Genomic DNA, 23,265 nt, shown 5'->3' with positions numbered 1-23,265 from the left:
GTGTATTCACAACTTTCATACGCATGCTATATACTCGTAGCAATTTGTCCTATCCAGTTCTTCTTTGATACTGTCTCAGTTATTTAATATATTGGACCTCTTTCTTATTCCAGACTAGCAAACCTTACAGAAAGGATAGAAATTAACGAGATTATACGACTGGGAAATGCATGTATGGCTTAGTATGATAATGACATGCATGTATGACTTTTATGATCTTGAAAAGTCAGTCGCTCATTAGTCACAAGACTCACAACTTGCTTGACATACAGGGCAGGGGAACAACCCCGAATTTCATGTCTAAAAGTCACCACTGTTGGTTGTCAAAGCACAGTCCAAAAGATGAGTTCTATAACTAAATTATCATGAATACATTTCACAAACCTGACTAAAAAATGAAACTCTGACCCATGGTTTCTAACAGCTGTTAGGTGACTATGATCGGTGATATGATAACCATGTTCTCCATGAATATGTGACCAGTCTTATCACCATGTGCTTTTGTTCCAGCACTGCTAACAGGTTTATTTCCAAAAAAACTGCCAGCTCCATGCTACCAGAAATTGCACGCCCCAAAAGTTGCTTCTTTGGTAAATTATTCTCAGGACTAGGAGTCTATAACCTCTATAATACATTTTTATTGGAATAATCATCTCAATGTTCTTCACACTCTGCAACTGCTATTGTTAGAGTTATGTTGTATTTATGTATTGGATTTACAGTTATTTTGTATCTCTGTATTGGATTTATTGCTGTGTTAAGAGTTTTTCTAGGATGCACCTGTATTGTTGTCCAGATACCATGTCAAGGTTCATAAGCATAGATTGAGTCAAGAGTCAACCCTGTTGATTCCTGGGACTTTTAAATGGCTGGAAATGGGAAAACAGATCAAGGACAATAAATCCCTTTTGAATGGTAAAACAAAAGGATGAGCTTCACCTGTGCATTTTGTTGAACATTTCAAGTATGACAGCTGAAATATAGTGCATATATGTACAACTGACTGCCTGTTTCTAAATCTATTGCAGATCGATTTAAGGTAGCTGAACGTTTCTTTTAGATATTGCATAATTTCCGCATTTTTCAGACCATGCACGACTTATATCATGTTCATGTCTTTGTAGGCACTTGCTGCTATACCATCGTTAGATGGCAAATTTGTCCAACAGAGGCTTGATCGTAGTCGGACATATTTTGAACTCCTGAACCTACCATTTGAGGTAAAGTTTTCACTTCAGCAGTTTCCATGTTTCCCTTTTTTTTTTTGCACCAGTTTTGTTCCATAATGTTATGATGCTACAGGCGTTGCTAGCTTTCATCTCAGAACACCAGTACTTGTTCACAGAAGCAGAGTAAGTGGGAAAACTGTTGTTTTATTTTATTGTTACATGCCTTCAGTTAAATGCGAAATGAGCATTTCTGCATCTGTTATGCTTGACAGGTTTTCCAACCTTTTAAAGGTCAACGTCCCAGGTAGAGAAATCCCTGTACATGCCATCCAGCGTGTATCTGAGATTTTTGCTCGGTGATAACTAATTTGACGAGCAAGTAGCTGGCGTCAGGGGAGTCAGCGTCAATGTGTTTGTCAAATAGTCTATGGTGTCTACGAGATTGTTGTTGTTATGGGTTCCCTTAAATTTTGTAGCGTTTGGCAGTGTATAGTATAATGTGGTCTTTATTTTTTACTAGAGGATGATGGTTTATCCTTGTCATGATCATCATCATCGAATTGTTTTTTGGGTTGTTTTCAGCGTTTTGACTTCATTTCTGCATGTAGATGATGTGCCATTATTTGTTAATATCAATGTGAATTTATCTCCACCCTGTCAGAAAAGAAGTGACTGCTGCTTTCTCTGCATCTTTAGGCATAGCCTACTATTTTCTTTTATTCTGTTCTGAACACACACACACAAACAAGAGAGATTCATGGGACACACAAATGTAATTGCGTAGGAGCAGTATGGCATGTAATTAAGGACGGAGCCGGAAAAGACATACCTCTGCGCTCTAGACCAAGCAGGGAAAGGGGCAACACGCCAATATGCAGCTTATCAATGGCTCAATCAAACGAAATCCACTCCTCCGCACTCAACCTACCCGGTGACTCAAGACAACTACTTTTCTTGGACTTCTGGTCAGTCAAAACTAGCTCACGATTATGAATGGACGTCCTAGCATGCTGGTTGCCACGGACACCGTCCTGCTGCAAGCCTGAAACCAGTCAACACGATGCACTGCCTGACATTGTCAGGCACAGGAGCACCAAAACGCTGATGACTGGTCAATGGTATTTGTTTCTTACCCACAGAGATCGGGTCTCTACATGCTTGGCTAAAGTGACATGGCATCAAACGTTTTCAAATTGAAGAAGGCCCAGGTCCGTCTAGACTTTCAAAAAATTGTGCTATTTAGCATCTCCAAATTAGAAATGATCCTAAAATATTTTCCATGTTGCTTGTTGAGCAGTAGCATTATTCATTCGACAGCCTCTGTAGTAATTTGACTTACAAAATATGAAAAACAAAGTCATATAGGTACTTCAGTAAGGTCTACGTCCTTTTGTCACCATACCCTTGGATATACTTGGGTACTTTTTAGCTTAATACTGATCCAAACTATTTAATTTACTTGATTCATTTTTTTTTTTAACTTAGTTTTCATTCTGTTTTTTAGAGCTATTGTTCCTTAACTTATAATGTTTTTATTTATATGACTTGTTTATTTAAATGTTGCTTTCATTTTGATTTTTGATGTTGTTTTGAGTATATATATATATATATATATCCTGCCATATCCCTGTACTCATATTTTTCTAAAGTTACTGTATTCATACCCATATCTCCATATCCATACCCAAATCATAGCCGCACCCATTTGACCTAGATGAAAAATATCATAGTGCATAGCAAATCCTTGTACTGCAATGCTTTTCTTGTTTGCTTTGTACTTTTTATCCTTCTTCCTTCTGTTTCGATAAACATGCCGACAAAATCAGTTACTGTTTTCAATCTTGGCTAGCACTCATTGTAACCAACCAGGACTCGAGGTGATAGCCCCATTTTAAATTTTCTGAGCTATGGCTGACTTGCCCATGTTGCCCAGGGCAAAACTAGCAGGATTGGTTCTAAATCTACTAAACAGAGCTCAAAGTATTTTGGTTTTCATGCAAGGGACAAAATTATCCAACTTTAATACATGCATTATATGTCACTTCTTCATGTAAACCTAAGTTCTAGCCACATGTACCCAAGTCTTGCTCATGCACGAAATTCTGAGCTTAGAAACAAGCGCAGTTGAACATAGAATAATTAACCCAGAACCTAACCTAGCTTGAGCTAGTATGAACTAAGCTCAGTGAGTTCAAACCCACCAAGCCTAGACTGAGTTTAGATTGGAGTTGGACACAGCCCATAACTGGCACATCTGTCTGCAGTACATGATATCTTGTCTGCACCAACAGCAAAAGCCTCCACAAATGCACAGTTAGGACCTGAAAAAGGGCAATTATATGTTATTTCGCAACGCAGTGTTGCCACGAACTGAATCGCCCGGTAAAGTACACCTGCTCAATTACTCACTAGTAACCTGAAATTTCACAAAAAAAAAAAAAAACTTAGTGGTCTTCCTACAACCGCCTATATATGCATATAAGGGATTCAATCTACCAAAATCCAAGTTATTGGGAAAGAACTATATGTTAAATGAAAGTTGTTTGAAAAAGATTGAATTTTATGACACGATTGGGGGAAAAAAGGCTACTAATTCCACGGCACAAACTTGGGTGAAGTAGAAGCATCTGTTCAAAAAATTATGGAGAGAATTTGATGACAAATTTGTGAAAAAAAAAGGAATACTAATTCCATGCAAAAATTGGGTGAAATAGACACATCTTTTCAAAAATGTGTATGGGAGATGAAATTAAGAGTCGAGGACACAGATATTAGACTCATATATACTTCTTGGCAGTTGAAGGATGATGAGATGAGCCATGTCTGTTCTGACGGCAATCATCAAAGAGAGTTGCATAAGGACTATAGAAATCTTCATAATTTGGTTTCGACGGCCCTTATTAGTTCCAAGTCCCATAAGAGGAGTAAATATTGAGAGCGCATTCGCTGATAAAAAGAACGAAAGTATGAGCAAGCGAAGCACCGAAATCAAAGGGAAGACGAGCCAATCCACCGGCAACTTCTCCACGAAGCAAATCTGCAGAAGAATAAAAATACCAGAGAACTGTATGGGCATATAGAGTTTTACAACAGACTTAAGTGGGAGACTCTCCTCCCTCTGGTTCATCATCGAAGAGGAACTGTGCATCAATTCAGGAGCGATCTCTATGTTTGCTTTTGAGCTTGGATGTAAAGGCCCGAGCACAATTTCCTGCTACTGAGGTGTTATGGAGGGAGACGAAGGTGTTGCGCCAACAAGCTGTGAAATAATTATCAGAGTGGTTTTATCCCATAAGCCTTTTAAAAACCATAAGCCTTTTAGAAAAGAAGCAATGATAGACATTTTACTGTCGTCCGGTGGCATAGAAACCTACAAAGAGAAGCCATTACTGCAAAGACGAGAGAAAGAGAAAATTATTTATCTGTAATAGCTTCTCTTTGCTTGTTTCTGCGCCACCGGACAACAGTAAAATGTCTATCATTGCTTCTTTTCTAAAAAGCTTATGGTTTCTAAAACGCTTATGGGATAAAGCCACTGTGATAATTATTTCACAGCTTGTTGGCGCAACACCTGTGCCTCCCTCCACAACACCGCAGCAGCAAGAAATTGTGCTTGAGCCTTTACATCCAAACTCAGAAGCAAACATAGAGATCGCTCCCGAATTGATGCACAATTCCTCTTCGATGATGAACCAAAGAGAGGAGGGTCTCCCACTTAAGTCTGTTGTAAAAATCTATATGCCCATACAGTTCTCTGGTATTTTTATTCTTCTGCAGATTTGCTTCGTGGAGAAGTTGTCGGTGGATTGGCTCGTCTTCCCTTTGATTTCGGTGATTCGCTTGCTCATCCTTTCGTTCTTTTTATCAGCGAATGCGCTCTCAATATTTACTCCTCTTATGGGACTTGGAACTAATAAGGGCCGTCGAAACCAAATTATGAAGATTTCTATAGTCCTTATGCAACTCTCTTTGATGATTGCCGTCGGAACAGACATGGCTCATCTCATCATCCTTCAACTGCCAAGAAGTATATATGAGTCTAATATCTGTGTCCTCGACTCTTAATTTCATCTCCCTACACATTTTTGAAAAGATGTGTCTATTTCACCCAATTTTAGCATGGAATTAGTACTCCTTTTTTTTCACAAATTTGTCATCAAATTCTCTCCATAATTTTTTGAACAGATGCTTCTACTTCACCCAAGTTTGTGCCGTGGAATTAGTAGCCTTTTTTCCCCCAATCGTGTCATAAAATTCAATCTTTTTCAAACAACTTTCATTTAACATATAGTTCTTTCCCAATAACTTGGATTTTGGTAGATTGAATCCCTTATATGCATATATAGACGGTTGTAGGAAGACCACTAAGTTTTTTTTTTTTTTGTGAAATTTCAGGTTACTAGTGAGTAATTGAGCAGCTGTACTTTACCGGGCGATTCGGTTCGTGGCAACACTGCGTTGCGAAATAACATATAACTACCATTTTTCAGGTCCTAACTGTGCATTTGTGGGGGCTTTTGCTGTTGGTGCAGACAAGATATCATTTATTGCAGACAGATGTGCTAGTTTTGACAAGGATTATAATTAGCCAGATGGTTCTTTTGTACTCCTCTGGTTATCCTGCTCAGCAACACCCACCCCAACATCCATGTATTATGATTCAATAATATATTTTGGGTTAAGTATAAATGTGACATTCAAACTATAAATACTTATGTTTACCAAGTGTACAACTTTAGTTTAAAGCTTCCTGCTAGAGCTAAATATGTGCTTCTAATTAAGATAATAAAATAAACGGAAGTTTGATTCAAAGAACACGGCCTAGTGATTAGGCAATGTGATTGAAAAACACTTAGGCATAATTAAATTATGTGCTATTCATCAATGAAATCTTCTGTTATTGTCACTAATTAGCTGAAGCTGAGTCCATGAGATAAGGTGAATAAGATACTTATATATGTGAATAATAGTTTTTTTAATATCAATGTCAGTGGGAAACTTTTTTGCACAATGTCAGAAAGTTATGCATGAAAGTCTTCAGTATATTAATTTTAAAGTTGGACAACTATCATGTTCTTTTCGGAGCGTAAGATAGTAATCTTTGACTATCGTTACTAACTTGGGAAAAATAAAGTTATGGCCGATGCTTTTAACTAAGGACAAAAGCCTTAGGTGCTAAAGTTAGTTTACTTTTTTTATTACTGACAATTAAATCTCTGTAAGTGTCGTATAATAAAATCATGCATCAATGGAATGCGGACCAGTAGCAGACAGCAAAGAACAAACATAAAGTTGGTGTAAGTAGTCCTTTAAACGTTTCATGAGGAAAATTAGATCATCACTCAGCAAATTTGTACTATGATGTATGAAATTGATTAAGAGTAATGCCACTTCCATCATGAATAGAGATATGGCACAAAAATTGATGAAAAAATCTATGTCACCAGTGCGTAGTCAAAAAATTGTGATGCGGTGAAGGTATATATTAATAAAATAATATGATGCAGGTTGGTAACCTGAGACTGTTTGGTTTTACATCTCAGATTAGGCTTTGACTTGTGACCCCTAGAAGCAAAACTCTCTTAGACTCCAAACCGGTGATACATATGTTTGGTCCAATGTCAAACATGTGGATTAGTAGTTGACAAGAAAATAGATAACAAAGACGAACAAAAAAAAAGAGGAGGAAAACATGGGATTCTGAAATGAGGATAGAACAGAGTGTTCAGGGCGGTCGCTTTTTTTACCATTTACATAAATTAAAATATATAAAGTAAAAAGGAACAGAGAGAAGAAAAGGTGAAGGAAACAACACAAAAACATTTTCCTCTTTCTCTCTCAGTTGTCGCCGGAAGCGATGGAGTCGTCTCCTTCGCCGCCCAACCTCCTTATACCAAATTTGACCAGTTTGCTGTGCTGCTTGGTTTGGAGTCTAAACCAGCTTAGAAGTGGTAACTGAAGCCCACGCTTTTCTGGGGGCACGTCAGGTCTTAATTAGTTCCCATTTTCCTGGGGCTGACTCCCACCTTGGCTTCATCCCTGCAATTTGAACAGAAGGTCCTAGCGAGTTTGGGATGATTAGACAAGGTGTCCCGAACACTCAGGCCAGGCAAACGAACACTAACTGCAAATGCATTATTTTGAGGCAAGGAGCACCATATTAATTAAGGATGAGAAGTGCTAAAATTTGATCGTGTACCACAGTATTTAAATTACAGAACACCAATCGTTTACATATTACTATTAAAACCCCAGATCCGCCCGACCTTCCCAAGCGATCGGTGCATTTCTTTCTGGCTCACACCATCTTCTTCAACTAAGGCGGCCGCGTCACCCTCACTCCCACTCAGGTGACAAGCCTCGAGTAGCAACAGAGTTTGCTTTGAAATGGCAAGGAAGTTGATGGAGCAGGCAGGAATGGCCCATCCGCTACAACCACGAACGTCTCAGTCCACTAAGGGTTTCCTTTCTTTTCAAATTAAAATGAAGATGGGCTAAGCTTAACATGACCTTCATGTTGCAAATGCTTGTAAGACAGAAAGTGACTCCAGACTAAATTATACCACCACGCATGAAAGTAACTCCATTCATGAGATTAAATGATATTCTGTGGGCATTAAGAGACAAAAACCATACCACTTCAATAAGAGACAAAGACCAGAGATATCTGATGTTTGATGTTGCACTTCCACCGGCACAGATATCTGAAGCTGCAGGCGACAAAGAAAATGAAAACGAAAGCCAAACAAAGGGGGGGAGGAAGAGAGAAATAGAAGTACGAGGGAGAGAGAAAGAGAGCCGCTATCCGCAGCCAGGTTCCATGTTTGGTAGTGGGCCTGGAAACGTAGAAGCATGTCTAGTCCTTCTCTTAGATTCGTGGAATGAAAAGGCCCTTTTCATTTTCATGAAAGATCAAGAAAAGGAAAGAAGCCACATTAGCGCGACCGCGCAAGAACTCATCGGCAAGATCCAAGACTCAAAGAATCCAAGAACCCGGGACCGCGCCTTCCCTTTCTAATCCCCGCGCCTACCTCGCCAAAGCAATCGCACGGCGACACGAGAAAGAAACCCCGAGAAACGTTCAGGCGAAGAACCCCTCCCATAAAGAACGGAGTCTTCCCCTCCCATAAAGAATCGAGATCTGCGCACGGACATAGTAAAAAGAAGCGACGAAAGGCAGGAAAGACGCACTCAGAGGCTCACCTCGAGGTCTGCTGACAGCTGGCGACGCAAAAGCTGCCGGGCCAGATTCCGGCGACCCCGTCAAATCCAATGACGGAAGTCGGAGGCAGACGCGGTGAAAAGACGGAAGTGGGAGGAAAAAGAGGGCAAGAAGGTCGGAGTTGATATTTATAGTGATGAGGTGGGGGGAAGCCAAGAGGTAGAGGGAGGCGACGCTCGGGCGTTTGCTCTTGGGCTTACGTTCGTGGGCTCCCCACCCTTTTAAGGGCCACCAACCAGCGGTGTGGGAGGACGGCTGTGGGTCCCACCGTCGTTTTGGTCTGACTCTTTAATTTCCTCCGCCCAAGCGCTTTTTCTTCGTTTATTTATTTTCTCTAAAATAACACTGTTCGTTTTTGCCTAAAAACTTTGAAATTTACACATTCAACCCTGCGAAGTGGGACACTTTGCAAAATCATATGATTTTGTTTTTTTAAGTCAACATGTCTAGGGTGGAGCCAAATTTTTTTTTTCATTGGGGGCTGGGTTTTGTGGGTTGAATTTGATTAGGACTAAACTGAACTCACATTCAAAAAACACAATAAGGTAAAAAAAAAAAAAACTTTTAAAATTTTTATACTATATTTTATTCAAAGGTTTGCGAGGTTTACATATATGTGTATATGTAAAGAAGTTAGTATCTGTAAAATACAAATAAAAAAAATATTGTAGCTGGACAATTTCATCTTTCAAGCTATAGAAGTTGAGACGCAGCTATTCTAGTGCTCGATTTTGTCGCATATGTAATTTAGAACTGGAGCTGTACAAATCGAAATCTAAGTCACATTATTTTTCATTCTTAAGTTTGATTATAGTCTCAAGTAATATTTTTTTAGTGCATCAATGTGACCTCAAAGTCTAAATATAAAGATCATCTTTATCAACGACAATGTTTGATTTAATTAAAAATGTGTACTATAGAAAATTTATACACTAAACGCATTGGCTCAAATGGTGTTCAAATTTGATCATGAACGAATCGGCTTAGTTTTCATGTTTTAGGCTGATTGAATTATCGTTGTACTATTGGATTATCGTTGTGTTAAAAGGGTAATTGATTATTCCCTGACTTGGTCAACGCAGTGCATAGTTATTTCTTAGATTGTATTCGTCCTTTACCAACTTGGACTTAATTCGATGACATGTGATGTGATTGGACTCAAATTAGCATTTATAGTTCGAGCATGAAGGGCTTTTTGGTCATTTCAAACCTAAAGCACCCATTTCCTGTTCTGTCCTATTAGATATCTGATTAACAAATCAATTGGATTCAGTTTTTAAAAATGATATCTAATCCGACTCTGATTTAGATTTAACTTAATAAGTGGTCAAATCTAAATTTGGATCAGACAAAATTTAACTTCTAGACTGTGGTTTGGATTTGGTTTGAAACTCAGATTTGGATTCCGATACCATTCTAAAAATTAGATTTGGATAGGATTTCAATTTGTGAATTTAGATTTGGACAGCGTGTCCCTTTTAACATTCGAATCCGAATATATGAACACCAGAAAAACTGAATATTCCCCTTTTGAAGGTGGAAGGAGAATAAAAAAGGGAAGAGATAGCTTGATCAGTGAAGGATAAAGGGCTAGCTGGTATGGAGCAGGGAGGCTATTGGGAGAGTGAAGCTAAGTCTAGAATACTTTTTTTGCCAGGTGATGGCTCTGCCATTGTCAGTTACTGTCTGCCTTGCTTAATTTCCAAACCATGTCTGCTTAATTTGCTCCCTACTTCAATTTCATCGACATGATTGGAAAGCATCGTTTCATAAATTGCCAACAGGATCGAGCTCCAGCCCCATGGCTTGGAGCTTAGACTTCAGAAACTCTCAAGCGGAGGAGGATCGAATCGTTCATCAATGGAGGAAGAAGAATCATGCAGTTCACTAGTTCTGGTTCATCTCAGAGATCTGAAGGTTAAGTGTGAGACTCTCTAAGTTTCAATTGAAGTGTCCAATCTGTATATAGTTCACGATGTTTTTAATATATATGTATGGAACACTTTTTTGAAACTCAACCTTTCTTGCATCTTTAAATTGGAATAATCGGTACGATAAATCCATGGACTTGTTGAAAAACATAAAGCAATAACATAAAAGAACTTAGTAGATTAACGTGGAGCATATTTTCTTTACCCACGGAAGGCCATCGGCCTTGACATTGACAAAGTATGCCAATCCCTTATATAGGCATTACAGATGAGATAACTCCTTATTTTAAGGAGCTGTTACAAGATATTTATTATCAACAAAACCGTTCCTTGATTTTTTGCTGTAACTGTTTCCATAATCCATCACCTTGATTGAGATTTTGTGGAGGCATTTCATGCTTTGGCAGCAATTCAGAAATCTCAAGCTTGATTTTTGAATATTTTGTTCACAGGATCGAGTCCTCGCTTTGATGAAGAAAGCAGCGATCTCTTTGGCCGTCTGCAAGCCATCTTTGGGCTTTGATCTTCTTCTTCAAGCATCCTGCTCTGATACCATGTTGAAAAACATAAAGCAATAACATAAAAGAACTTAGGAGATTAATGTGGAGCATATTTTCTTTACCCACGGAAGGCCATTGGCCTTGACATTGACAAAGTATGCCAATCCCTTATATAGGCATTACAGATGAGATAACTCCTTATTTTAAGGAGCTGTTACAAAATATTTATTATCAACAAAACCGTTCCTTGATTTTTTGTTGTAACTGTTTCCATAATCCATCACCTTGATTTTTGCCATGATCCTTTCCAAACGATCCTTATCATGATGCTGGCATCCTTATCAAAACCTAAGGACAGAAGCTGGGCAGCAAAAAGTAAGACCTATCCCAATCAGTCCCCAAGTTTTTCAGTTTCATGGACAGAAAAGCCCGATGTAGCTGATTTGTTGATTAATCAATATCTGTTCAGCTTAGATCTTAGTTTACAAATGTGTGATGATGTTGGTCTGATTTTGCAGAGGGAGAAGGGAAAATGAAGCAGCAGAAAGTTTGGAGATCCGGCTTACGGATGGAAGGGAGGCGTCTTAGTTGCCATCAGCAGGCTAAAGCAACCGGCACCTGACCACCATCAAACGATCTTGTGTCACAGGTAAATTAATTAGGAGAGTTCAATACTTGCTTATCTTCTTACCATTGAAATCCAATGCTACAACAGCTAAAGCTTGGCCTGCGGCAGATGAAAACTATTGGAAAATAATGATAAACATTGTCGATTACAACTAACAAAGAAAATTAATACATAAGGAAGAGGAAAAAGTTCAAAGAGAAAGTGGGAATTTATTCGAAAACTGTACATGCATGTACAGTCATTGGTATATTTTGTTGCTAGTCAACAAGAAACAAGTGACCGGTCTTAGCCCTAACAGGGGCGGAGGGAAAGAGTGGCCGGCAGGACCCTTAGCCGCACGTCAGTTAGGTTTGGAACCACTTACTAAGATATCCTCTATCCCCAACTAAGCCTATGTTTTTCATGGCAACTTCATAAACTTTAAACCATATTATACACATAATCTCTCTTTCTCTCTCTCTAACTGTTACCATAATTTTGTTCATCACAAGCACATCGCCACCAAGTGGTCAATTGCCCACCCACAAACTGAGATTCATGTTTGATGAAGGCCACCCAAGTACTGGTTTGATGCAATTAATGGAATCTCCAGTCCTAATTGATGCAGCTGGCCCGTTGATTAACCTGTTTATAGACTTCTTCATCTTCCAGTTGCTTTCATTCAATTGCAGGAGTGATACCCACGGCGCTCTCTTCTTACTGTAAAAGAAAAACCGCGCTCTCCCCCACGAGAAGGAAACAGCTAGCACTTCCCACTCCTTCCTTCCCCTCAATATTTAATGACACAGAATTCGTGGGTTGGGAGACGGCGACGTCCTTCCCACCCTTCGCCTGTCGGACAAGACAATCCTACCTGTTACCTCATGGCCCTCGCCCTCTCGTGAATCCTTGCTCTGCTTCTGCTTCTTGTCTTTCATTTTCTTAGGCACACACCACGCTAATGGCAGCATGATATGAAAGCTACAAGGAACGCAACCAGAAGCAAAAGAAAAGAAAAAATTAAACAAAAATATCAAGAAAAAATAGTTTCATACTGCGCTGTTTGCCAAACAGACCCATTATATGTTGGCATGAGTTTGGCCGCTCCAAATTCATGGGTCATAGACTTTGGAGCAAGGAGAGATGATTATATGCACGAAGGCCATCTGCCCAATGGGAGAGGCCGAGTCAATCTGCCGTCAGCTTCTTCACCAAGGCCACCTATACAAGACCAATAATCTAGCAGAATTGAGCCAGTCTCACGGAGCCCCAATCAAACCAAATGGAGTTTGCGGTTGTTGCCTCTCATTCGGTGGATCGAACGTGGGCAAAGAGAAGCGAATGACAGAGCAGGGGCCAAGAAGCAAGGGGTGACTTAGCGGTGGGCACTAGACGAGGCCGGGTTCGGGCTGAAAAATCCCAGCCCATGCCCGGGCCCGGTGGGCTGGCCCAGGTCGGCTAGACTGTTTAGACCGACCGAGACCTAGTAATATTAAAAAAAATATTTTTTATTATTTTTAAATTTAATAATATATTTTTATTATTTAACATAAAATTTATATTATATAATTTTAAAAATAATTTTTTTATTAGTAACCGGTCGGGCCGCGCCGGGCCCAAACACGGTATCCGAATATGGGGCCGGGCCTATACCGGAGTTTCGAGCCCGTCCGGTCCTGGGAGACTCTCGTCGGATTTTTTTAATTAAGGTTGCGTGAGCTGTTGCAGCTCACTCACCTTCTATTAAAAAATAATAATAAAAATGAACAATTGTCCTTCTTCTAGCTGCACTCGTTGCATCAGGGGTCAGGTTGGTCCCTATCATAAACGAAGGCAGATGCTTTTGTAATAAAAAAAAAAAGTTTTCTATAATCATTTCATTTTTTTATTTTTATTTTTATCTTACCAAAAATTTGCGTAAGTGATGCTTCTGTCATTTGGTGCACGAAATTTCTTGCGCTAGAATGACGCATATAACCAGCTTTGACATTTTTTCAAATACCTACTGGTTGGTTTAAAAAAAAATAACAGATTGAATTAGATGCCTAGTTAACCAAAAAAAAATTCGGTGGCCAAAATCACCACTGCATTTATGTAAAAAATAATGGGGGTATCTGATGGTTTGGCATTTTGATTCAAGAACCGAAAACTTCAAATCATAATTCTTCTTCAAACTGGAATGGAATTAAAATTCCAAGTTTCAGTTTTTGAACTTTAGGAAAAAAAATCTCCTCATTTGTTTAATAATTTGAATTTCTTAAAAAAAATGAGCATTTTGATTTTAAAATTTCATGATTTTAGAAACATGAAACGTCCAAGAATATATATATATATATATATATATATATATATATATATATATATATATATATATATATATATATATATATATATCAAAGCTTTCAATTCAAGTTAAGACAGTCTAGTTTTCATTAACTGATATAAGGGCTCATCAGAGAAGGGAGAACAAAAAAAGAAAATGGCAGCATTTATATGCATCTGCTAAATTGTCCTTCAAATCAAGCTCTTTATTGAACAAAAACAAGAAAAAATGACAAAATAGTGCAATATAGATCTTTTTACAATATAGACCTGAATTTCCTTACTCGATGCATTTACTAGAGGGAGGATTCAGATGGGATATCAGATTATATCCGAACTTTTGACACAAAGCCAATTCAGATTTGGATACGTCTTGTTTGATCGAATGAAGTTGACAGTCGTTGCTGAAGAATCTGAATCTGAGTACCTTGCAATTTTCATTATGTATTTTAGCATATAAAACTTTTGGATCTTGGTCAGAATCTAATCGGACTTTTTCCACAAATTTTAAATGTAAAAAACATTACTATAGTTTAGTGGGTGTCCGAAACCGCTGCCTTGATCCATGTGCAGATCTTGATTCTAAAAAGATCCGACCCATTTACACTTTAGTTGGATAGGCTCCAAAACGGTTGGCTAAATGGTACCAAATAGTTAAATAAACACAAGTAAATCAAATTTTATTTAATAATTTAGTAATTTAAACTACGTTTGACGTATTTTTAGAGTTTTCAACTAACCCATCTTGGAATTTATTTATTTAATGTTGGAAGGAATGTGTATGTTTTTGGAAGTTATATAATCAGTTGAACCACTCAAATACAAATATGCCTTAAAAGTACTAGATGGTATTTTTGTTGCTTTTTTAATAAAATAATAGGTAGTTTAGACTTGTTACTTTTTAATCTTTTTTAAAAAGTTTTTTTTATTGAAATGGAGGTATTTTGGTTATTTTCTTGCCACATAGGCGTACACATAACCAGCTCAATGCCCTTTTGTTCTTTTGTTTTTTTTTTAATTTTTTAAAAAATTAAACCGAGCGTCCAATTTAAAAATCAGATGTACCTCATAAAACGTTCTGCTATAAAACTGGGCGTGTTTAGACATTAACTAAACCTGACGGCTGCGGTGCAGAGCTAATTAATCATCTTCTCCTATCTTCCTTTATTCAACCAAGAACAAACAACATCATGTTGTTCAATATATAACTTGTCATTTGAATACAACAAAGTTGTAAAATGGCTTGAATACATGTATAATTCAAAACATCAAGCAATAACCAAGTTATATATTACCTCGTTTGATAACAAGAAATTGATAGAAAGATCTATAATTGCACCTTTCAAAAAAAAAATTAAAAATTAAAAGTGTGCAAGAACCAATATAAGTCAATAAAAATCAAACGCTAACATTAATATATCCAACATCTACAGCTATATCTAATGGCTAATAAATTTGACATATATGTCAATATTATATAAAACCAAAAATCCAAAAGTAAAGAGTCCAATGTCCTAAAACTTGAAATAAATACACCGTACATGAAGTTAAACTTAATTATTTTTATCTTTTCATTTGTAACATGTAACTTTAATAAATGAACAATAATTCTAAATTCTTATATTTCAATAAGTTAGAATATCCCTATCAAAAAATAAGTAATTAATAAGCAAATCATATTGTTAATTACAAAATACAGAATTTATCACAGGATTACACTCAGTCAAACGAGAACTTTTGAGTTTTAACAAAAACCGAGTCCCCTTACTGTATTAAACTGCAGAGTCAAGCCGAATCAAGAGTTTGACTCAGTGAACTTTTAAACACTGGTAGAAGGAATTAAAGAACGCAGTCGAAGGCACCACTTATTCGACATGACCTCGGCTTACAGGCTCTTATGTGATTAAATGCTTCCCTACCAAAATGTTCTGTACAGTAACTGTTACATGTTAAAAGTTATTTAACAATACGTGTCTTATGCTTCTCAAAGTGAACGACGTGAACAGTCACAAGTTGAGGATGCTAGATCAGGTTGTAACGTCCAACCTGTTGCCTAAGCCTTCCAGCTAGCCCCTCGGTTTGTCACATAATGTTTAGATATTGAACTCACCCTTATCATCATCTTCTTCATCACAGCGAAAAAAAAAATGGAAATAACGTGTTGATTGATATTCCATAGTTTCTGCTCAACACAGAGACCTGCAACAGGAGAAGGTTGGCCTAGCATCACTAGACTTTTCCCTCCTGAAATGAAGCTTTCATTGTTTCTCCTTTTGTGTCTTTTCCATTGAAAAAAAAATTGACAGTTCTAACATCAAAGTATGAGCTCGATTATAGAGACCACAGACTTATAATAGATTGCATATGAAGTTGTAAATTGCAAGAATATTAGATCAGTACTAATTATTTCATTAAAAATCTAAAATAGAATGAAATTTTTCTAAAAACAGAATTTGGTTGTATAACTTTAGTTTACACCAAATGTTTACCCTGAGATAGAATTCCAGTTAATAGCGATAGTAAGATAAACGAACTACATTTAATGAAACATAATTACTAAATAAATAGAATTAAACCACCTCGGGTTGTTGAATTTGAAAAAAAAAAATTCAAAAGCAGCAAACCTGCATGTTCAGTTAGGCTTTTATGATGCCTGTAATGATCTCTTCCAGTGTGCACATATGCACATCTCTTTTTTCAGTCTATTTATTGGAAAGAGCCACGATGAAGGACAAACCAAAAAAAAAAAAAGGTGACCATCTAGACAGGCAGGAGCCCATGCTACTGTTTTTCACTATATGCACCTTTTGCCAGTGCCCACGGCTGAAGCGGTAAGACGATTTTCCTGGTAAGGAACGAGTACTTGAACTAGGAAGTCTGATAAGTCCACAAGCTCGGTGGTTTTCTGGTCATTAAGACCCTGCTTGGCAATACCCTACACTGCGTGGATGTTTCAAGAATCTGCACAAATATTGAGGCAGATCCATGAAACACTTTCTCTCTTGTCGATTGTTCAACAGCTTTACCTAGTTTCCTAATTACTCTCGTCTTTTCCAAACAATTTGCTCCCTAAGTCGAGTAAATGCCTCATACCACTCATTTGACTGAAGCTGATAAAGTCGATCGAAAGCACCCTCTCACCACCAAATTATCCGCCACCCCATTTACTATATGCCTACCGAAGTAGAAGTATGATTGCCCCATCAGTTGAAGCTTTTGTGGCTCTTCTTTGTCCACGACTTGCTTTTCCGCCGCTTTCTACCCAATGGAATTTCCCAAGCCCATGAGTCTTAGCACGAAATTTCAATTGTTTTCAACTTGTGCCAAATCCACCACCTGTCACGTCTTTAGTTAACCGCCATCTGGTGAAGTTACTGTAAGCTTTTTTCGATTTGGCCTTTCACGTTAGACGTCTCATGACAGCTGAATGCCTGCACCATAACATTCCATGCTAGTAGCCGTTTCCCTGAACGCTCAGATATCATTAAGCAACCTTCCAAAATCAGCAACATCTAAGCCATTTTTTAAGTGCTTAACAGATTTGCCTCGCAATCGAGGAAAAAACCAAGGCAACTACCACATTACAGCTAATAAATTTTTATTCTCGTTTCTCAAGTCACTCTTCTTATGGAAAGCTGATTCTTGACTCTGCATTATACTGCATGAGAAATCAACTTGCATTTGAAATTATCATGGTTCTCAAAGACCAATTTGGATAATATAACCAAGTAGCTCAAAATTTCCAATATCACTTGTCACGAGCTGATCATTTAATTCCTGCAATTCAAGCCTTCAGCCCACTTCATTTAGCTCATGTTAAAGTCGTGAAATTTTACTCTTTTAAACTGAACGAAGAGTACAACACAGGCACTCAGCTGACCATGAATTGAATAATGGCTAACATCATTCAATCAAATGCTCTTGCACCATCCAATCGAATGAAGGGAAAGACACTTGAGAAAGTCCCCAGCCGAACATAGTTGCCATCTAAAATCTTATAGGCAATGAGACAAACCGTCACCCTCTGTTCGTCCGTGTAATTGCAGCCACAAGCAACTAGCTTGACCCACACCCACGGAAAAACCAAATGTTACATGCTTGGAAATTAGCATATCCACAGTTTATACCTCCAACGAGAATCGGTGCTTTGCCTTTTGAGTCCATTTGTTTTGTCTTTGCACCATGGCAATGCATATCCTTAAGTGTAAAGCTTGTCGCTTGACTTGATTTGATTGTACATGGTTTCTAAGCAATACCTAGCTTGACCAAGTGAATGTCTCATATCATTCACTTCGCCAAAGCAACCAATAACAGTCAATACATGGTAATTTAAGTAAAGACATAGACTTTGAACTGCTCTGTGTTGGCTCATAAGCTAAGACTTTGAACTGCTCTGTGTTGGCTCATAAGCTAAATTGCATGCCAACTGAATGCAAGCTCATTACAAGCCAATGCGAACCACTTTTGCCAATAAAATCTTTCTATGGATAATATATAATATATATGCGAAATATAACAGTCCTACCCAGCTTGTGTACTTCACCATTCTTGACGCACCTATGCCCTGCGAGCTCATGTCACTTGTCATCAAGCTTGCTTTACTGATCAAAACAAGTAGCAAGCAAACCAGCTGTGCTCACATGCAGCTCATATTGTCCCTCACGGTATTGCTCACAAGGCTCTGTTAACTCTTCTTAATCCATGTTACTGATGTTCTAGACCCACCTTTGAACATTCAAATCCAAACTCTGTAGTCGACTTACCTATTCATGTTCCCTTTTCCAATGCCAAGGAAAACCATGGAATTTCTTGAACTGGTTTGAAAGCACATGCTTACTGTTCTCTAACCTGGAGTTCCATGTAAACGCCCGAGTATTCACCTCAAAGTTATCTTGTAATAGTTTGTTTAAAAGATAACGCTAACAAGAAAAGATCTGTATATCCATCAATTAGAACTCATACTAAAGCAATAGATCCAATCGAATTGCAAAGAAGAACATTCAAAAATTCTAATATCTCTAGCCCCACCACTTTTCCATACCAAGAGAAAGCCTTCTTTAGGAGAATACTTGGATGTGCTTCGGGCACATCTGGGAAGCATGAGCTACGGGTATTGAAGATTGAAACAAAGCCCTTTGGAGCCTGAAGGGTTGACAAGGTCGTCTTCAGGCACGTGGTGGAACAGATGTCAGTTGAAATTTCTTTGGTCTCCATGCTAAAAATTAAACAAGTTAATAATATAGAGACTCCGAAATTTGTGAACTTACCGGATACAGGAATAGTCACTTGAACTCCTGTGACATGATCAGCAGGCCCCTCTGCTTCGCTCCGGACTGTGGCCACTGCACCTGAGTTTTCTGCCTAGAAAGCACTGAGAAATATTGTGGAGGCATCACATGTCAGTCTACTTCTTCTAGAGCTTACATGGCAAGCGGTTATTCAACACTGCTGCCACCTCTCGCACAGACCATGTTTCTGCTGTTGAGCAGATCGGTGAATCACCTCATGTACCTTGTTTAAATATTTAAATTCACATGAACCAACCAATGCTCGTCAGCCTCATCCACCAATATATTGAGGAAAGGCTAGAAGCAGTTCCTTCTTTTTCAATTTTCTGCCCCTTATCCATGATTGGCTTTGGTTTCTTCTCTTTATTTAATTTTATATTTTCAAAACCTCTGCTGCGTATATACTTGGGAGGCTCGTATAGGGTTGAGAAACAGAAACGTCGGTACCACTTTCTTGATAATACTGGAAGATTTTCGCTTTTCCTCTCGTAAACTCCACGAAAGGCTCGATGAAGTTCACCACATTATCCTGGATAGTATTTAAGCTAAGTCAGTTAATTCTGGAGCATGCTGAAGAAATAAAAAACACCAGAAGTTGGTACAGGAAAAAAAAATAGATAATGTATCCGAAATACTGACCTGTGAACATCTGTAGGAAAACGTAGGAGAGCATTTTTAAGAACTACGATCCAGTTCAAGAAGTTTTGGCCTGTTTCCCAAGCTTTGAAGTTCTTTTTCTCAAACTGCTTAAAAAGTGGCTTCATACAAATGTTCAAGTAATAAGAAATCTATCATTCTTGGTATCATGATCACACATTTTTAACATCCGCCTTTGTTGGCCAGCATAACAATGTTTGCACCAGTCAGTCTTAAGTTTCCCTCTAGGTGGCATGAACAATATCCGTAGACATAAGAACCAGAAATTGAGCATCAACTAGTTCATCCAGCCGAAATGATAATTTCCCCATGATTGTCCTTTTCACGTATTTCTCCTAATGCTCTTTAATAATGGAAATCAATTTTGAGATATTTTTCTAGTTGGACTACAGATAAAAACTATCTGGATTTTGCCTGCACTGCATAGAAACATAGATCAGAATATGTCCTTTGAGGAGGTTCTTTAAGTAGTGTGCTGATCTTCAGTTACCACTACCAGTAGTCATGACAAGAACAGGCCCCATCAACAAAATGATGAAAACGGTTTGCATCTCTTAGTATAATCTGCCGATTCTCAATATGCGAAATCAGCTTCATTGCAGTGTGACAATCCCTGCAAACACGAAGGTTTTTCATAATTCGAATAGGTGATCCCTCGGGGATGTTGATGAGTGCAAAGGCTACGGCCAACTTTTCACTGTGGTGGAACACCGAGTATTCTCTTTGTTCTTGTTCAATATCATGCAGAACACAGTTTATATCTGGAGTGTACCCAGCTTCTATCATTTTCATCTTGAGCTCCTCTAGCTTCATATATAACTCATGTGTTTGTGGATGGGATTTGTCCTCAACTGAGAATACATGTATTTTGCCCTTGTCCTCAACCCAACTTCTAGAAGGTTCCTTTTTCACACCTCTATCTTTCATCATTCTCAGCAAGCGAGCTTTGTGATCCCACATGCCCAATTCTGCATGTATGCTTGACAAAAGAACATAAGCAGATGGATCCTCTGGTTTCAAGTATATCATCTTCTCTGCTGCAAATTTTCCTAACTCTACATTTTTGTGAAACTTACAAGATGACAGTAATGCTTCCCATACTGACAAGTCAGGCTCATACGGCATTGTTTTAATAAATTTCATTGCATGGCCTAGTTTACCAGCTCGGCCGAACATATCAACCATACTTGCGTAATGCTCCATCTTGGCCTCAAGTTCATAGGTGTCCCTCATTAACTCGAAACATGAAAGACCCTCAGCAAGTAAACCAGAATGGCTGCAAGCCACAAGAATGCTGAGGAAGGTGAAATCATCAGGTGGAAGACCTACTTGTTGCATCTCGTGAAACAGATCGAGAACTTCATTGGCAAATCCATGCTGTGAAAAACCAGCTATTATTGCATTCCACGAAATGATGTCCTTGTATGGCATGTAACTGAAAGCCCTCCATGCATCATATATGCTTCCACATTTTGCATACATAGTAACAAGAGCATTTCCCACTGATATCTCTGTAATAAAACCTGATTTAACAGCACTTAAGTGAAGCTGCTTACCTAGAGAATAGGATGCAATCGATGAGCAGGCTTTAACGGCACTGCTTATACAAAACATGGCTGGTTTCAATCCTTTCCGTAGCATGTCTCGAAACAATAGCAGTGCTTCTTCTCCATGGCCATTCTGTGCATAACAAGTGAGTAACGACGTCCATGAGATGATGTCTTGACAAGGCATCTGAAAGAATAAATTTTCTGCCTTGCAAATCTGTCCCGATTTAGAATATAAAGTAATCATGGCATTTCCAACAGATACATCTGACATCTGACCCGTCCTCATGGCATAAGCATGGAGCTGCCTTCCTAATTCAGTTGCTTCTGAACCAGTACATGCCCCAATTGCTGCAGCAAGTGCAAATCTGTCGATACTTGTACTGTCCTCGATCATTTCCCGAAAAATATCCAACGAGTCTTTGCGGTATCCATTTTGAGAATATGCCACCAATAATGCGGTCCATGAGATTAAATCCTTATTCCTCAGCCTTGAAGAAAGCTTCACCACATCTTCCATTGATTCACACTTGCGATACATTGTAATCATGTCGCTCCATAGAAGAACATCAATTTCAATTCCGAGCTTCACCATGCAACCATGAGCCTGCCTTGCCTGCTTTAACATTACGGGTTCATCAAAAACTTTCACAAGAGTAGAAAACGTGAATTTCACAGGCTCAACCCCCGCATCAAGCATCTCTCTGAACAGAGCAAGAGCACATTCTTTATGTCCGTGCTGGATAAAGCCTGTGATCATGGAAGTCCAAGTAACTGCGTTTTTAATAGGTGTTTGACAGAAGACTCTCCACGAGTCTTCGATGCTTTGGCATTTAAAATACATGTCGACGAGTGTGCTTGCTATGAAAACGTTGGACTCAACACCTGATTTGATAGCCATGCCATGAGTTTGCATTCCAATGTCCAGGTTACGGAAACTAGTGCACCCTCTGAGTATATTTCCAAAAGTGAACTGGTCAGGGACAAGGCCGTCATCTTGCTGCATCCGATTGAAGAGCTCGATGGACTCTGCCGCCTGTCCGGCTTCAACATAGGCAGATATTACGGTGTTCCATGACACGACGTTTCTTTCAGGAATTCCGTCAAACATTCGGTGTGCAGACTGGAGGCCTCCACATTTGGCATACATGCTGATCAAACTATTGCAGAAGAAGACATTGGTGCATCCCGTTTTAATGCAGGCAGCATGCACGATCGTCCCACCAACCAAATCTTTTGAATTCACACAACGCTTTAGCATCCAATCAAGTAAATCTGGGTTCTCTCTTGGGATTGGATGCAGGTCTCGGTTCTGCTTTGAGATAGCAATCAATGGCTTCCGTGGTTTCTGAGAGGAGACTGGTGTAGAGGCCGAGTCGTAAAAACCATCGTAATCCACTGGGGAGGGGAACCCATGGGATTGAAGGACATTATAGGAAGGTAGGCACGAACACAGTGAAGGTAATGGTGCTGGTGGTGATAATGGCGATAGCGCACGCACAGACTGCGGAAGTTTCATGGCATTGGCTTATGAGCGCCGGAACGCTGCCACTGCCAACTAAAGCAAAACAAACAAATCAAATTTGGCACTAATTCGACTCAAATCAGCCGATTTTGACAATAATAACTGAAGCTCAAAAGCTGCACCAAAGGCCAGCAGTTGGCGCCTGGTTCGGCTCGGTCCATAGAGAACATATGAGATGCAATGTGGTTCGATAGAAAGTGTGAACTTCCGACGAAGCGAGAACTTACACTTCCAAAATCCAACATTTAGTGTTAGCCTGGTATGGATGTGATCTGTCTGTTTCAAATCGGTTTAGATGAAAAAACAAAGCAAAACAAACAAAAGAAAAACAAACAAAAGAAGTACCGTTAGTTTCTTATGAGGGACGTCCGATAGGAGATTTTGGCACAGGAAGAACTGGGACATCCAGTTCTGTCCTGTCACCGTAAACCGAGCAGTGAATATCTACCATTATTTGACGAAATTATGAACAAAAAGGTGTTCATTCTATCCAGTAT

At 38.8% G+C, this 23,265-nt stretch overlaps 3 protein-coding genes across 6 annotated transcripts in view; 1 reads left to right on the top strand and 2 right to left on the bottom strand.

The window, feature by feature from the left end:
* The window catches only part of LOC116258837 (exocyst complex component SEC8), a 41,456-nt gene extending 39,635 nt beyond the window's left edge, over window positions 1-1,821 (top strand). For both annotated transcript variants that reach the window (XM_031636250.1, XM_031636249.1), the window contains exons 25-27: window positions 1,125-1,220; window positions 1,303-1,352; window positions 1,442-1,821. In XM_031636250.1, the coding sequence (XP_031492110.1) occupies window positions 1,125-1,220; window positions 1,303-1,352; window positions 1,442-1,529 (234 nt within the window). In that variant the 3' untranslated portion in view covers window positions 1,530-1,821. The remainder of the gene's footprint in view (window positions 1-1,124; window positions 1,221-1,302; window positions 1,353-1,441) is intronic.
* A 5,469-nt stretch (window positions 1,822-7,290) lies between these two features.
* Window positions 7,291-12,367, bottom strand: LOC116259638 (uncharacterized). Its single transcript, XM_031637494.2, has 4 exons — window positions 12,304-12,367; window positions 8,373-8,609; window positions 7,806-7,879; window positions 7,291-7,598 (listed from the first exon to the last, which is right to left on the bottom strand). The coding sequence occupies exons 1-4, from the start codon at window positions 12,365-12,367 to the stop codon at window positions 7,506-7,508; spliced, it is 468 nt and encodes a 155-aa protein (XP_031493354.1). The 3' UTR covers window positions 7,291-7,505.
* On the bottom strand, window positions 11,029-23,182 carry LOC116258291 (pentatricopeptide repeat-containing protein At3g24000, mitochondrial-like). Of its 3 annotated transcripts, none has more exons than XM_050079309.1 (3): window positions 19,679-23,035; window positions 19,019-19,568; window positions 11,029-11,440 (listed from the first exon to the last, which is right to left on the bottom strand). In XM_050079309.1, the coding sequence occupies exon 1, from the start codon at window positions 22,760-22,762 to the stop codon at window positions 20,189-20,191; it is 2,574 nt and encodes an 857-aa protein (XP_049935266.1). In that variant the 5' UTR covers window positions 22,763-23,035; the 3' UTR covers window positions 11,029-11,440; window positions 19,019-19,568; window positions 19,679-20,188. The 3 variants fall into 3 exon arrangements, with proteins under 3 accessions (XP_049935266.1, XP_049935265.1, XP_031491232.1); XM_050079308.1 differs by lacking the exon at window positions 11,029-11,440 and adding an exon at window positions 23,114-23,182 and having other exon boundaries at window positions 16,341-19,568; window positions 19,679-22,801; XM_031635372.2 differs by lacking the exon at window positions 11,029-11,440 and adding an exon at window positions 16,341-18,914.
* Window positions 23,183-23,265: the final 83 nt, after the last annotated feature.

Source organism: Nymphaea colorata, chromosome 8 (assembly GCF_008831285.2).
Source record: "Nymphaea colorata isolate Beijing-Zhang1983 chromosome 8, ASM883128v2, whole genome shotgun sequence".
In the NCBI taxonomy this organism is placed as follows: Eukaryota; Viridiplantae; Streptophyta; class Magnoliopsida; order Nymphaeales; family Nymphaeaceae; genus Nymphaea; species Nymphaea colorata.
This window is presented reverse-complemented; position numbering and strand designations above follow the sequence as displayed.